The sequence below is a fragment of the Arachis hypogaea genome, chromosome 4 (assembly GCF_003086295.3).
Source record: "Arachis hypogaea cultivar Tifrunner chromosome 4, arahy.Tifrunner.gnm2.J5K5, whole genome shotgun sequence".
Classification (NCBI taxonomy): domain Eukaryota; kingdom Viridiplantae; phylum Streptophyta; class Magnoliopsida; order Fabales; family Fabaceae; genus Arachis; species Arachis hypogaea.
In genome coordinates this window covers 29,582,003-29,598,984 of record NC_092039.1, presented here as the reverse complement: position 1 = coordinate 29,598,984, position 16,982 = coordinate 29,582,003, and the positions used below count along the sequence as shown (strand labels likewise).

At 33.7% G+C, this 16,982-nt stretch overlaps 1 protein-coding gene across 11 annotated transcripts; it reads left to right on the top strand.

The window, feature by feature from the left end:
* Positions 1-7,594: 7,594 nt before the first annotated feature.
* Positions 7,595-15,881, top strand: LOC112796587 (pumilio homolog 6, chloroplastic). 11 transcript variants are annotated; one of them, XR_011881041.1, is made up of 12 exons: positions 7,599-8,070; positions 8,488-8,554; positions 9,133-9,826; positions 10,065-11,437; positions 11,548-11,689; positions 11,790-11,897; positions 12,454-12,666; positions 12,744-12,854; positions 13,023-13,085; positions 14,005-14,199; positions 14,630-14,798; positions 15,546-15,881. XR_011881041.1 is itself a non-coding variant. In XM_025839122.3 (11 exons), exons 3-11 carry the CDS (start codon positions 9,194-9,196, stop codon positions 15,569-15,571), a joined length of 2,970 nt encoding a protein of 989 aa, XP_025694907.1. In that variant the 5' UTR covers positions 7,595-8,023; positions 8,488-8,554; positions 9,133-9,193; the 3' UTR covers positions 15,572-15,881. The 11 variants fall into 11 exon arrangements, 6 of the variants coding, with proteins under 6 accessions (XP_025694907.1, XP_025694906.1, XP_025694908.1 ...); XR_011881042.1 differs by having other exon boundaries at positions 8,488-8,611; XR_011881045.1 differs by having other exon boundaries at positions 7,647-8,023; positions 8,488-8,611.
* The last annotated feature ends 1,101 nt before the right edge of the window (positions 15,882-16,982 follow it).

Sequence of the window (16,982 nt, the reverse complement as noted above, 5' to 3'; positions counted from 1 at the left end):
ATTTGCCCTTGCTCTTCATCATCCTTCTAAATCTCCTAGCAAAAAACAAAAGCTCGTCATCTGAAATACCATCACTAGACTCACTCTCTTTTGATTCTATTTGTGACTTGAGGGCTATTCCCTTTTTCTTTGAGTCTGTGTTTGTGTGTGTGGCTTCATAGGCAAGGAGTTTTCCTCTCAGCTCATCATAGGTTATGGGACTTATGTTGTTACTCTCGGTTAGGACAGTGGCAGTGTTTTCCTACTCTTTTGTGAGGCTTCTAAGGAGTTTTCTCACCAAGGTTTGTTTTGCATAGTTTGTACCCATAGCATCAAGGTTGTTGATTATGATTGAGAATCTCTCAAACGCTTCATCAATGCTTTCTCCATCCTTCATGCTAAACATCTCGTACTCTTTTCTCAACATATCAATCCTCGTTTCTTTGACTTGTTTAGTGCCTTCGTGTGTAACCTGGAGTTTTTTCTAGATTTCTTTGGCTGTCTTGCATCTAGACACCTTCCGGTACTCTTCAAAGCTGATAGCACAGTGAAGAAGGTTGATTGCTTTAGCATTCAGCTCTATCTTCTTCTTATCATCTTCATTCCATTCAGCTTCTTCTTTTGGAGTCACCATTCCTTCAGCACTTATTTTTGTTGGATCTTTGGACCGCTTACAACGATCTTCCATATGTTATAGTCAATGGATTGAATGAAAATCCTTATCATTTCTTTCCAATAGGAGTAGTTCTTCCTGTTGAAGAAAGGTGGCCGGTTGTTTGACTGGCCTTCAGTGAGAGTGTAGGCAACTGTGGTTGTGCCCAAGTTGTTCCCCATTGGATCTTTGCTCCAAGCGGTTAAGCTTGATTCTTGAGACCTTAGCTCCTAATACCAATTGAAGGTTGTGGTAGGCTTAGAGAAGGGGGGGTTGAATCTATGCCTTCCTTTTCAATTGCTGTTATGACCCTTTTTAATCAAAATTTCAATTCTGATTCTATTTGAACTCAGCAGCGGAAATTTATGAGACAATTTATTTTTGTCTCATGAATATCAGAAAACAGAATTCAGCAAAGAAGAGAAAAGCGAACACCAGCATGTATCCTGGTTCGGTTGCCTTGTGCTATGCAACCTACATCTAGTCTCCTCCACAATTATGGAAGAATTTCACTATAGTTAACAGTATTACATACACCAATTTCACACTCAAGTTCTAACCTAACTTGACATTGGCTATGCTAACTCCTAACTATTCACTCTTAGTGCTAACCCAACTAAGAAAGGGATACCAGACAGATACAAGATACAAGATACTTAACCAACCTAAAGAAATCAGAAAATAACTCTAGGCTTTTCTCTCAAGTGTATCACTCAGCCTTTTTCCACTCATGGCTTTTACTTGAGCTTTCTCACAATGCCTTTTCTCACAAGAAATTACAGAAAGATAAACTTAGAAAAGTACATTACAATCAGTAAAACATGAAGGAGATTGACTTCATCAGCAGCCTCTTAGCTATGTGCAAAACCAGATTCGCAAACCTCAGATGCAGTTCTTCAGTATTGGCCGAATGCTTCTTTGAAAGAAAGCATTATCCAACTAGATAAACTTCTTAACAGAACACTATTCTCACTGTCTGGTTTTCTCTCCTTGGTTCTGAATGAGCAAGAAGTCTTCTTTTATTCTCCTTGCATGTTGCTGGGACCTTCTCCCAAGGTCAACACCTTGAGCCTTGAGTTTCACCAACCATAGATTCACTTTTTCTCAATAATCCTCATAATAGAAACTCTCTTTCTGACTTCCTCATCTTGGCTGAAAGCCATAAAACAGCAACCATAGAAATCTTCCAATGGTCAACTTGATCTGAGCCCTTGAAAACCAACTTGGTCCCCAAGTCTTGTTTAAGACCGTAGATACACAGCAGAGAAGAACAGAAATCCTCTTTCCCTTGTATCCCATTTCGGATAGAGCAGAGTGTTGGGAAGTAGAGATGAAGATTTGATACATGTAAGAGGAAATGGGTTACCTTTAATCAAAGCTAGATTTGGTTTGATCTGGGTGATTTGATATTTTTCTTTCTAGCTTAATCTTTCTCTTTCTCTCTTCTTCGGTGAAAGGCTTATGGAAGAAGCTCTCTCTCTTTCTCTTTCTTACTTTTCTGAAGCCTTGATGTGACTTGATTAGAGAGGAGAGGAACGTTGCTTCTGGTAAGGCAAGATGGTGGGAAATTGAAAATCAATTTCGGGCTTGGATCAGGTTCTTCTCTACTTCAGCCCGTTGGTGCCTTGCTTTGCTTCTTTGATGAATTTTTGCTTGAGATGAATGACTTGAGCTTGTCTTTATTTTTCACTTACCATTTAGCCCATTAGCTGATATCTTTTGTTTGATGTTGGGCTGCTGCAACACTTGTTTTTTAGCTTGCATCACTTATCAAAAATAATCAAAACTAATGGGGTGATTTGCCCACTAATCAAATGTTTGTCATCATCAATTCTATTAATTAATTTCTTAACTCAACAAAAAATAATAAAAATCTTCGTTCTTTCCTTATCTCTCTTTCTTTGCTCTGTTTCTCTTCCTGGTAGGGGTGAACGTGGATCGGATATGGCCAAAATTTCGATCCGATCCGCACATTTGTGAATTGGATTGGATATCGAATATATTCGCAGAATATGAAAATACTTTTTAAAAGCTTATGTTTATTTTAAAAAATCAATAAAATCTCTTCTACTACTCTTTTAAACATGTTTACTTTTAAAATAATATTAAATATATTTTTTTAAATAATAAAAATAAAATAATACAACATATAGGATAATTATTAGTTAAAATAAAACATAAAAAGAATATTTACTTATTTATTTATGCGAATATATGAATACCTACATAAAATCTGTAATCTGATCCGATCTGATAGCCTTGCGGATCGGATTTATATCCACAATTTTTTTATTGAATTCAGATAAATATTGTAGATCTGTAGATCGAATCCGATCTATGAACACCCATACTTCCTGGCCATTTTCTTCTTCTATTTTATTTTATTTCAATTATTAAAAAATAGAAATTACTATTCTACATTTTTTTATGAAGATTTAGAGACGCATTAGTTGCTACATATTCAGGCATATATTTGATCGCAATAGCTTTTCTCTTGAGTAAAGTTTAAAGCATTTGTTAAACCTAGTTAGTACTCTTAAAATAGAATGAGTAGATATTGGAGAGTCTATATTGAGAAATTTAGTGCATTATAGACATATGCATTGGCTCTAATAAATTCTCTTGCGTTGACCAATTTGAATACTCCTCTAATGTAGGAATCCTAGGTATTTTAAACTGGGATCAAGCTTTGAAAAAAAAAAGAAAAAATTAGTAAAATGAGACCTTGAAATTTAATTACCATTATATCACTATAGTGATTCTAAATTGGGATTTCATTTAAAAATTTACTTCTTAGTGTATTTTATTTAAATAATTGTTCTAAGCTTGAAGTAAATATATATTAGCCAGATTCTCTTTGTAAAGTATCATCAGTTATTCCTTTTGGTTCTGAAGCAATTAAAGAATAAATTGATTGATTATTCATCGAGTGAGTGAACATTTACTTTGTGGCAATATTAATATTAAAGTATTTTCATTAGAGAACCAGTTCATTAAAATGCTTTGACCTGCATTGCTTTGATATTAATTAGCAATAATGTTATATAATCAATAAAATTTATTATCTTAGTTAATATTTAGTTAATAAAAATATTTATATATTAAATTTTAAATTTTAATTATAGAAAAATAAAATACTAAACTAAAATATTAGCTAATATTAATAAAATATGTTAGTCTTCTAATATTTCTCATTATTTATTTATTTATCTGGTTTCGCTTGACTTGTTATATTTATTATAAATAAATAATACTTGGAACAATGTGCTTGTAATTTTTTTGAAGCTATGATTTGGCTTCCTAATAAGGCGGCCTACAAACAATTTCATGATATTGGTGAGTTTTAGTTCTTTATTCTAACAAAAATTTATGATTTGGCATTTTAACCAGAAGAACGATGATATTGGTTTATGATGAAGCTGAATAGGAATGCGTTGCTTGTTAAAAAAGAACTATAGTTATAACTTATTATAAGTTAAAATAAAATAAAATACTTGTGAGAGAAATAAAAAAATATGCATGCAGAATTCTATAGATTTTGGAATATTTTGGCTAGGCTATAACTTAGTTGTTGGAGTCTTATTGAGACGAGATTTGCTTTGTTAAAAATTATAATTCGTCTAATTTTATATATTTGAAGAGCGAAATTTATAGGATTTTGTGAAAATTTTTATAGATTTTGAAAGTTGTACTGTGGCGTTGAAAAGTAAGATACGCAGGAAAATTGGCAGCAGCAATGGACCTACGCGAAGGCAATGGAATCTCGCGTACATGATGAAATCTCGCATACGCAACTCTTTGGTAGGATCGGAATTGTATCTCTACATATATACACAACGAAATCTTGCCTGCATGAAAAAGAGCTGCGGCGTAAGAGACAGGCAATGAAAGAAACTTCACATATGTCCGAATTCAACGTATACCCAAACCTTTACTGCTTGAAACAAAATTTTGGAGTGCTAAAAATTTAATATAAAAATTTAAAGTTAAATTTATCTGATATTTTATTTTTTTTGTAATTTATTAAAGTAAAAGAATTATTTATAGGTGTTAATATTATAGAAGTTATATATTTTTTTTATTATTAGTCTTCTTCTTAAAAAATGTATCAATTTTTTATTTTTTATTATTATTTTGTATAAAAATTTAAATATATTCCTATAAAATATATAAAAAATAAAAAAATAAATATTAAAATTTATAATATTTATTGATTTGTTTATCAATTTATATAAATACAATAATATAAATACTTATCGAATATTTTAATATTTTTTATCATATAAAAAATTAAATTAAATAAAATATAATATATAAAATAATATTAAATTAAATAAATCAAAAATACCTAATTTTAGAATGAGAACCAAAACGTGTTTTTATAATAAAAAATAAAGCAACGTAACAAGCATGATGATTAGATAACTTTAAAATTGAACCTGAATACTCTAATTATAACAAAGCATATGAGCCAATTGAATTAATTTTTATTTTTTTAAAAAATTATTACTAATTATTTTATAAAAAATTTAAAAGAACCATGCCCCCATTACCCTAATTAAGCTCCGCCACGGAGCCCGAGACAACTCAAAAGTATCACCTTGAGTTTCAGAAAGTTGTTTTTAGATAATTTAGACCCACTGGTCGTATATGATGATCAAGTCAAACCCAATAGGTGACAAGATTATCATAAATAAAATATAAAAATATTATTTAATTATACACCAAAATTAATTATTATATATTTTTATATAAATATATATGTTATTTAATTCTTTTTAGTATGTATTTTATATTTTAATATATATTTTATATTAATAACTAATTTTAGTAGCTGATTTTAGTACATATGTAACATATTTGAATTGATGATGATGTTCTAATATAATAATATGATGACAAATGAAATGAGGAGATTTGATCTGGTACTGAGATTTGTTACTTTCTTGCGATATATTAACATGAATATACGATGAGGAATTACGATGTTAATAGTTAATACTATTGGTTGTGTGTGATTTCTTTCTGATAGTAAGGACGGTCTTATATGCTCGCATGCAATTTTCAGGTAGGTTTTTTTAGAAAGAAAATAACAACGCACTTTTTCTCTAAGATAGAGAAGGAGGTTTTAGTTATTTCTATTGTGAGGTGATTTGACAATATAACTAATATGTAAGTTCATAGTGCATTCATCATGTGCATATGTATGTATTGTTTTGAGTGTATATTTGGTTGTGATTCCTGTAACTATATGCTCGTTATTTTTGTGTTGAATTTGTATGAAATAGATTTATGTTTATCTCATGGACAAAAGTAACGAAGGTTGAGGTGATGTTATGCTGGAGTTTTTTAAAAAAATTTAGGCTGAGATTTTGCATTAAAAGATTCAAGTGATAATGTGTTAAAGTGGATTTTGTTCGGTAGTTCGGGTATCAAACAGGTCGGAGAAGGTTTTCCGGAGATGAGTGGGTTTCGCTTGATCTCAGGTCGTAGAGAAGTTGTGGGGGGAGACGATTTTCGAGTTCTTCGCGTACATGATAGTGTCATCTACAAAGACACTCCGACGCTCAAGTTAGTCAGGTGTGCAGGCGAGAAAAGTGTGTAATATTATTAGTGACTACTTTGGAGGAGGGGTCCCTTTATATACCCTGTCAGTAGGGTGGGCCCCACGAGAGGAGGTCTCCTTTCGGAAAACTTCTTTTCTCACAACTGACACACAGCTGGTGACGTGGGTGTACCCAGACTGTAGATCGGATTGGCCATGTACGCAGACTCAACCAAAAAAATCGGGTTGTTTGTGGACCGGATCAACCTGAGCATTAGTTGGACTGGACCGTAACAGATTTGATAAATCCTTAGATGAATAATATTTAGAATGAGAACTTACGGCGTCCTATGAATCTATATTTCCTTATATAGTTCTATTCATTTTCTTTACCATTCTAAGAACCTTTAAATTCTTCTCACCATGAGTTAATCATGTGTTTTTATATGTGCGAATTGCAGCCAGCCTCGTTGATAGGAGGAGCCAAGCTTGGTGAAAGGGGAGAAAGGGGGGGGGGGGGGGGCTCTTAGACCTTTTTAAACTAAAGAGCAAACTGAGCCAAATACACTGACTTTAAAAAACAATACTCTTATTTGATTTATGCTAATTTGAGATCTATCTACCTAGATGATCTTTTTGTATACTAGAACTCAGTTATTTATATAATTACATACAATATCATATTGGAATATCGATGTATTTTAAGTATAATTGTCTCTGTCTTATTAATGATGATTTTGAGATATTATTAATTTTTTATTTTCCATTCACTTGTGCGATAAATGAATTAGAAAGTGTGTGCTCATATTAAGAACATGAAATTTTTATTAACTCCTATTTATGTAAAGATGAATGACAATATAGAATGTGAAGAAGAATATCCAAAAAGGAGATCAAGGGGAGGGAAAAAAGAGGTGGTTGCAAAGAAGAAAAATGCTATACATTTAAATTTTTTTATTAAGCAAGTTTAATTAAGTTAGTTTAATATAATAAAATTTAGTTATAACTAGTATTATTTTAAATAAACACTTAATTTATAAAAAAATTTTGGATGTATAGTATTATTTTTGTGAGAATAATTGTTGATTTTTTTATGATATTTTTTAAATTACAAATTTAAATTTAAATTTTTATTTAAGTAAATAAATAAATTAATTATTCAATTAATCTAAATTAATTTGAGAAACTGCAATAATATTATTACAAAAGTTGAAATTTATTTTAAACACTAAAAATAAAATTGAATTAATTTTTGGAAATTTATTAGAAACGGCCAACTTGTATAGTTGTATTTAGTCTTTTCGTATGAATAAAGATTAGTTTTTGAATGGAAAAATTGAAAAAAGAAAAAAGGGGAAACGTGTACTCTAAATGGTATGCGTATTATACTATTATTATTTTGGCCACTTACCTACTTTGTCCGATTCTGCCTCAATTCACAAACGAGGATTCAATTAACCAAAGAACCTTATGTCTAGAATAAATAAACGCTTTCGTTTTTTTTTTTTTTTGAGTAACCCCTAAATTCATTCCTTTTTATCCATTTGCAGACGCAGTCTTTTAAAATTAACAATCAATACTAATCCGTTTCTCTTTCTTTCCATTTCAACAACACACTGCACCTATTTGACCCCAAAAACTAACCCATCAATTTTTTTCCCCTTTTTTTCTTCTGTTTTCAATTTTGCAGAGAAAGAGAGCGACTCAAGAAGCAAAGCGCACCCATCAGTACCCGCTTTCTCTCTCTATCCCCGCTCTCTCTCTTTCTCTCTCTCTCTCTGAAGAATCTAGGGTTTTGGAATAGTGAATCTTCACTCTGAGGAGAATCTTCGCTATCCTCCTCTAAGGTTGTGTCGTTTTCTTCGTGCTTCAACTTCTCCCTTTTGATTATCATGTTAGTTCTTCTCTATCTCTGCATATGTGCATGAATAATTTTCTCATGAACTTCTTGCTTTCCTTTTTATTTATGGGGTTCTGATATGTGTGAACTAGTGATATTGGGTGCTTCATGTTTTGGTTGTGATTATTATGATGTTTGTTTGTGATCGTGATCTTCACTCCTGACTGCAAAGTTGGGGCTTCTTTTTCCCCCTTTCTTCTTTCTTCATCTATTTGGTCAATGACAAGATGATAGGGGTGAGAAAGTAGTTTGACCAGTGAATTTGGCTTGTTAGTTATTTTTGTTTTTTAATTGGAAACATAGTGATGAGTGAATTCTTTTCTGTGGTAACAAACAAATGTTTTGTTTTATGTTTTTCTTTTTTCCTTTCAATCTGGAAAGAAACTTGAAGTCTTTTGATTGTTCCTTCAGGCATTCCTGAAATGGAGGGATGATTTCTGCACATGCTGCTGCTTAGTGTTTATACCCTTTCTACAAGGTTTGGCTGACTTGGTTTCTTCATAAAGTGCAATTGGTTCAGATTCTTCTATTTTACGTATGAGCTACTGAATTTGATATCTTTTTCTTCTTTTTTAATAACCCTTTTGGAAATTTATGATATCGTGGTTTTCCTGTTTTCCATCTTGTGCTGTGCATGTGATTTTATTGGAAAATGGATGGGTAGGAGTTTGTAACTTATAATTTTACTTGAAATGGTTGTTGTCAACGAAAGGTGGGTGGATATGTATGCCTGAGATAAAATTTGAGCCTCCAATTTAGTGTGATATTAGTGGCTTTACATTTCCGTTTTGAATTTTCAGTGAATTTAACAAACACAACATCAGCATCATTTAACATTATGTAGTTTCCCATGTGGTTAGTAATCCTGCCAATTTGTTTGAAGTGTCCAATTAATTCCATTTGTCACTACTCACTGTAAATTATGGATTGGGTGTATTGTTTTCGATGCTGTTAGTTTACTTTTCTTCTCTGATACAGCAATAGTAATACTAAAAGGTTTAATTCCTGTTTGAAGTTGTTTATGCTGACCTTACAATTTTGGGTTGTGTCCTTTAGGAGGCAATGTAATATTATGGTCTCCATTTCAATAAAAGGGGCAAAGTAATCTTGCAGTACTATGGCAACCGAAAGTCCAATTAGAATTTCAGAAGCTGGGGGTAAGTGGCCCTCTCTTAAGGAGGGTTCTACTTTTGGTTCACCAGCTCGTAACATGGCAACAGAAGATTTAGGTATACTTGTACAGGGGCATAGATTCCATGGTAGTGGAAGGGATATGGCACCCAATCGCAGTGGAAGTGCTCCTCCCAGTATGGAAGGCTCATTTCTTGCTATAGAAAACTTGTTATCCCAACAGAACACCACTCAGAATGCAAGCTTGGCAACTTTGAGCAGAGCTATGCAAAAATATGACTCTGAGGAACAATTACGAGCCGATCCAGCTTATTTGGCATATTACAATTCCAATGTCAACCTAAACCCTAGGCTTCCTCCTCCTCTTATCTCTCGGGAAAATCGCCATCATATTAGCAATTTTAGGAATAATTGGGGATTTTCTTCTGCAGATGATAGCAGTAAAATTTCTTTTCATTTACCGCAAGGAACTCTTGCAACGCATAGGGAGGAGTCTGAGGATGATTCACTGCAGCAGCCATATGATAATGAGCTAGTTAAGACAGATGGTCTATGGAGTAGACCAGATGCATCAGCATCATTACCGTCACAGTGCAAAAATATAGTTGACTCAATTCAGGTGGTTACTATTATATCAACTTCTAAATTGTCTGAAATCTATTCAGTTGTGTGTGTTACAGTTCCATGTGCTTTTGCTAGATCCTTTTCACCTTTTGCTTGCTTCCTTCAGTACTAATCCCATAGTTTTACTGTTCTTTATTACTATTATTATTTTTAAATCTTGACTCTTGGTTGCCTCCAAAGAAATATTGAGATTTATGGAAGCATAATTTTTTGTTCCAAATTCAAACTTTCAGGAAGATTTCCCCCATACCATGTTACCTGTATATAGTAATTCTCATTCTGTCAGTCGTTGTGGACTGGCGGATGAACCAATTGATTTGGATGCTGTCTCCAGTTCTTCTCGTGATCCTACTGTCCCTTCAGTCGAGGTTGGTAAACCCATTGTAGGTGCAGACGATATGAGGATGTCATCAAGTGCTGGTACCAATGCTCCTCTTGCAAGCTCATCATCTCTTGAATCCACTGGTAGCATGGGTATTAGCGACTTAGATGTTTCAATTGTGGAGTCTCAATTGAAGGCTTTAAGTGTATCTAATCTATCAAATTCAGAAAGCCCGAGTTATGAAGAAAAATGGAAGACTGATTACCAGAATAATTTAATGCAACAACAGATGTTCCAGCAACAAAACAATCCATGTGAAGTTCCCAATGCCAACTCTCAGAATGTGAATTCAGCCTACATTGTTAGAGAGCAGTTTCCTCATAATGCTAGCAAGTTCTCCTCTGATGTCCAGCCACTACTGCAGTCATCTGGGTTTACACCTCCACTATATGCCACAGCAGCAGCAGCTTACATGACTTCACCAAATCCATTCTACACTAATTTGCAGGCCTCAGGCATGTATACTCCACAATATGTTGGTGGATACACTATAAATCCCTCAGTTGTTCCTTCATATATTCCTGCATACCCTCCTCATGGTGCTGTACCATATATTGTTGATGGGGCTACTAGTTCCAGTTATACCCCAATGACACCAGGGCTTTCTGCTGGAGGAAGCATTTCACATGGAGCTGAAATGACACATGCAAACAAGTTCCCTGGGCAATACGGATTTACTATGCAGCCTTCTTTCACTGATCCTATGTACATGCAATATCACCAGCAGCCTTTTGTCGAGGGATATGGTGTTTCTGGTCATTTTGATCCAATGGCACCGAGGGCAAGTGGTGTTAGCCAGATTAGTCCTTTTGATTCACAAAAGAGGCCCACAAGTGGCGCTTATTTGGAAGATAAGAATTTACATCATCAGAGAAGTGGTGCAAATATGAACTTAAGAAGAGGAGGATTGACAATCCCCATCCCTAATTATTTTGGTCCGCCAACAAACATGGGTTATGTAATGCAGTATCCAAGTTCACCGCTTCCTTGTCCTGTTTTGCCTGGATACCCAGAAGGAAGTCCTGGCCTTCCAGGAGTAAGGAATGAGATGAAGCTTTCCCCAGCTTCTGGTAGAAATGGAGGCGTATTATCTGGATGGCAAGGACATAAATCCTTTGACAGTGCCCATGACCCGAAAATTGTTAATTTTCTTGAAGAGTTAAAATCTGGCAAAGGTCGCAGATTTGAGCTATCTGATATTATTGGACACATTGTTGAATTTAGGCAAGTAGTCTTTTGTATTTTTTTCCCTTTTTTGGTTCCAGTTCTCTTTCCACCTATTTAACTTATCAATTTCTTCACATTGAAAACTAAACCATAGTTTTTGGCCCCAGTGCTGATCAGCATGGGAGTCGATTTATACAGCAGAAGTTGGAAAGTTGCAGTGTTGAAGAGAAGGCATTGGTATTCAAAGAAGTTCTTCCACATGCTTCGAAGTTAATGACCGATGTATTTGGTAACTATGTAATACAGAAGGTGTGCTTGTCATCTATTGTTTATTGTCATTAACTTCAAGAGTGGTTTATGGTTGTCCAAAATCCATTTGGCCCTAACTGGTCGTTTTTCTCCCGTGTAGTTTTTTGAGTATGGAAGCCCTGAGCAGAGGAGGGAACTTGCTAGTCGACTAGGTGGTCAGATATTGCCTTTAAGTCTGCAGATGTATGGCTGCCGTGTAATCCAAAAGGTATGCAATTCATATTGATTCTTGTAGCTTTATGGCATTAGTATGCATTAATTTAGTCATGTGGATTAAAGGCCACATCTTTAATTTGATCTTCTTTCTTTTTCTTGTTACCCTTTATTCTACATCGGAGGGTTGAGAAAAATATGTCTGCTTCAGCATCATCTGTTCTTCAGCTGCTTTATTAGAATTTATAACACATCAAAACAGTTAAATCATAGAGAATCTCAAAATCCAAAATTTTCACTTGAATGGAAGAGGGCAAAACAGGATGAATTTTGTCAAACAATTTTGTTGGACATGGTGAGGATTGTGCATAATAAGCATATTATACTTTCATTTATTTTAGGCTACAGGAAACTCCATTGTTGCACTAAGTGCTTAAGCCACAATTCTGTTACTTGGTTGTCCCTGGTAACTAGTTTTATTTAACCTTAAAAGCTGTACAAGAATTTTGAAGGATAATGGCACTATAAGGCTTTGAACATGTTTTTAACCTTGTCTCTGTTCCAAATTTAATAGTATTGTCATGTTTCTATTTTGATTTACTCCCATGCAGGCACTTGAGGTTATTGAACTTGAACAAAAAGCCCAGCTTGTTCGTGAGCTAGATGGACATGTTATGAGATGTGTACGCGATCAAATTGGGAATCATGTTATACAGAAATGCATTGAATCTATTCCAACCAAGAAAATTGCATTTATAATTTCTGCATTCCGTGGTCAAGTTGCTATTCTGTCAATGCACCCTTATGGTTGCCGAGTCATACAGGTAAGTGCTTTTGCCTTCCTTAAAGCAATTGCTTAAACTTCCCCATGCATTGTGTCTTACGATAATAATTCTTGTAGAGAGTTCTAGAGCATTGTACGGATGAGATTCAGTGTCAGTTTATTGTGGATGAAATCTTAGAGTCTGTTTATGCACTTGCCCAAGATCAGTATGGTAATTATGTGACCCAGGTTAGTCATTTGCTCCTTCTAATATTATATCATAATGTTGATTATTAGCTTCTGGAATTTATGGTACACAAATGAAAGTGTCTCGTCTTTCGAGTGACAAGTTGCATGTAGTTATATGCTTGTCCCTTCCATTGTGTATATGATTTTAAGATGTAGCATTTGTATCAGGCCTAAGTTATTGCAGAATGAGCAGCAATTATGGCTACAAGCCACCAGACACTATCAGCACATGTATTACAACCTTACCGTGCCTGCTAAATAGCATAATTTGTTAGTCTCATTATTAGTTACATTATTTCACATGCTCGTGTCTTCTTTTCATTTCCTTCCCACTCTACCTTCCAATTGCTTTCCTTCCTAAATATTCTTTTTCTGTTTGCCAAGTGTCTTTCTGATGATACTTTAATTTAATGATGAGGCTTCCATGTCTTTTCTAGTTTGATATTTTTTTTAAAATTATTCTTTTATATTTTTTAGATCGTATTCTCTTGTACATTGTTATGTATGAAGTGCTTCTCATTACAAAAGGTTTACAATTTAATTTATAAGATGTTTATGTGGAGTGAAGTTTCAGAATTGTTGGGGAATTTGGGGTACTTTTACATTATGGAGCTAGTCCATGTAATTGAGAAATGAAAATGAGAAAATGTGCGTTCTCCTTGCTCCGATGGTATTTTAAGTCAATGTCCAGTAGTCAGAATTATGTAGTATGCCATTATGAATGTGATGAATCGAGCTGGGTGTATATTCTGGACAATGAATTTGTTAGATGTCTGTCACACTGCAAATTATTGTCTTATTGTTTTTGTGGCCTCGGGCCTTGCTTGTATGGTATGTGGGTAACAAATTTTGTAATCAAACAGTAGCATTAAATAAACAAAATTCATTGTCAGGTTTTTTGTTTTTGATCATAGATTGTAATTGTTGTATAAAGAATCATCACTGATTTCTTTGTGCTACTATTTGTTCTTTTCCTTCAAGAAGGATCTCTTATCCTCCTAAATCTTTCTAGTCATCTTCTTTCTTTTTGAATTTTGCGTAACATAGGCAGATGATGAATGCACATGAAAGCATGCATAGTGTAATGATTTACTTACCTTTCTTATGTTAGTTTGGTCAACTTGAGCCTTGATGGTTTCTCTTGTTATAGCATGTATTGGAGAGAGGAAAGGCTCAGGAAAGGAGCCAAATCATTAGCAAGCTATCAGGACATATTGTTCAATTAAGCCAGCATAAGTTCGCTTCAAATGTCATAGAGAAATGTTTAGAGTATGGAGATGCCACTGAACGGGAGTTGTTAATTTCCGAGATTATTGGACATGAAGAACGAAATGACAATTTATTGGTAAGTGTAAACTTGACAAGTTTAATTGTGTTATAATTCTTAAGAATTTTCACTGGCCTCGTACAAGAAATGAACTCTTCATTCACTGGCTTGTAAGATATTGATGAAAAGTGTCCATAATCCTTGAAATGTATTGATGATAAATATATTAGGATTGAGAAGAATGTTTAATGCTTCAAATGTCGAGATTATGCTTCCTTAGCTTCCATAAAAGAAAATGAGGAATCTATGATAGTTGTCAACTTGTGTTTTGCATGCTTATAGGGTATCAATGATTCTTCCACATGCCATGACTGTTCTAATTCATTACAGGCATTGGGAATTTTTAAGTTCATCTGTATAACACTAATAAACAGTATCATTTTTCTACTTGCGAGGCGTTTGATCTTGGCTACACTTATTTACTAAATCCTATTTTGATTCACTGCAGATCATGATGAAAGACCAATTTGCAAATTATGTGATCCAGAAGGTTATTGATATCTGTTCTGAAAATCAGCGAGTAATCTTGCTTTCTCACATCAGAGTTCATGCTCATGCTTTGAAGAAATACACTTATGGAAAACACATTGTGGCTCGGTTGGAACAGCAATTTGGAGGTGTGCACTACTACTAAAGCATATATGAATTCATATTGATGTAGAATTGGATAGTTTGCATATTCATGGGAGAAAATCCTTGTTTTATTATATTATATGTTGAGAAATCGTATCATCGTATCATGGTTTTACTTCTGTTAACTATGCTTATATCATGTAATCAATGTTTGGACTAATGAGTTGGGTGGGAACAATGGGGAGGGGACTGTCTTTTTCTCTCTTTTGATATCAACTTGTTAGTCTCTACGTTTCAGCGGTACTGATAGTTACTGAGCAGAAGAAGTTGATGTCATCTTCATTAGTAGTAGTGAATCTATTGGAGAATATAGTTAAAGACCTTCTTCCTTGCTTACCCTTATCCCAAGTGGCTTAATGCTCTAGTATAAGAATGTCCGATCAAACTTTGATGTAAAAGAGTTTCTATCTAGGCTTGGTTGGTGTTGATATAGCAGAAGCACTAAGGGATCTTTTGGATTGAATCATGTTCAATTGAAATCAACAGTACATCTTCTAGCCTTTTGGTTTCATCAGTTTTCTAAGACTCAATTTGAGGATGGCATTGAGGTTTTGGTTATCTTTAATTCATTTGCCGCGGTTGGAAAATGTCTCCAACGTACTATCTGTTTCCCATCTTCTCACTTTCAACCTGCTCAACCAAGAACTTTGTACATGTCCTTAGTGAGAATTTTCTTGCCTTCATATATATATTAGTTGAGACCTTGTCTTATGTTATACGCTTTTGTGCAGAGGATCAAACACCCAGATCAGGATGACTATACACAGAGATAACACAGGTCGTCAGGACTGCTTCTGTGGCATCCAAATCTCACAACCTCAACCCGTTAGATTCGGTTGCTGATCATAGGAAGTTGCTAAGACATTGAACTTGCTATTACTGCAACACCTTTGATAGCTTCCAAGAATCAAGTGATGATTTCATGAGACATTAGTATATATATATACATCTGTACTTGGGACTTACTGTAATTATGTCATTAAAAATAATTGGTTCTAAATGTTGTGAGTATAATTATTTGGAAGGAAACCTTCCTGATGTAAATTTTAATGGATGTTCTCTGCTTAGTGTGTGCTGTTGGACATAGATGGGAGCAGTGGTTGTTAGTGCTCGTCACCCCTAATTGATGCTCCTTAGTTCTTGTGGTTGCATGTTTTGTCTGTTAGTTAAGTTATATGATTTGTGCTGTTTCTATTTGCCATCTGCTTCATTAACTTAAATGATCTAACAATATGAAGTGGTGGTTATTGTGCTTAACAAGTTTCTAATTGGGTCATATTTTAAGCATTACGCAACTAGGTTTATGGAGCTGGTTAATCAGAGGTGGTTGAATTATATGTCTGTAAAAGTAAACTTTAATTAGAACTTGAGTTGGTATTAATAGAACTATTTTATGTAATGAGAATTTAACTTTACCACCAAAAATTGGATATTGCGTAAACAACCTTTCCAGTAAAATCTACTTTTTATTTAGTGTCTTGGTCCCAGGGATTCTTTAATAAAATAAAATAAATATAACATTAACACATAATAGAAATATTTACGTTTTTTGCATTTTGTTATTTATCTTATTTACTTTGGTTGCGAGGAATATGGACAGTAAAATCTAAAATGTGTACAAATAAAATTAAAAGTTGATTTTTTCACGATTTATGCTTACAAATTTATTTTGAATTGATAGTTAATTGTGCTAGAGTGTTGTGAGGCAATAAAAAAAAATGTTATACTTCTAAGTTTTTTTATTAACTAAGTCTAACCAAGTTGGTTTAACATAATAAAAATAAGTTATAACTAGCATTATTCTAAGTCTTATAGTTTAATTTAGTTAGATTTAATTCATTAAAAGACTTGAATGTGTAGCATTATTCTAAAATAAAAACCCATAAATTACAGTTGTCTTGTGATTTATGTTCAAATTCAACCCTCCATTCTCTTCTTAACCTAGCGAGAGACCCATGTGCATCCACTTGGAAGATTGTCTCCTTTACCTTAGCTTCATCAAAAGCTACGAAATCTTATTTTGGTTTAATAATCCAACTCTTGCTTTATTGATCTATTTAAAGTCTCAAGAAGAGTCCAATTGGTTAATAATAATTTAATTTATTTAATCAAGGTATTTAGTTAACAAATAAAAAAAAATATTTTTGTGTATAGGTAGAAAAATTGTT

Coding starts and splice junctions, on each gene's coding strand:
- LOC112796587 (XM_025839122.3), top strand. CDS start 9,194: ATGGCAACCGAAAGTCCAATTAGAATTTCAGAAGCTGGGGGTAAGTGG. Junction 12,667..12,743: donor ATGGTTGCCGAGTCATACAG/GTAAGTGCTTTT, acceptor TAATTCTTGTAG/AGAGTTCTAGAGCATTGTAC. Junction 14,200..14,629: donor AACGAAATGACAATTTATTG/GTAAGTGTAAAC, acceptor GATTCACTGCAG/ATCATGATGAAAGACCAATT.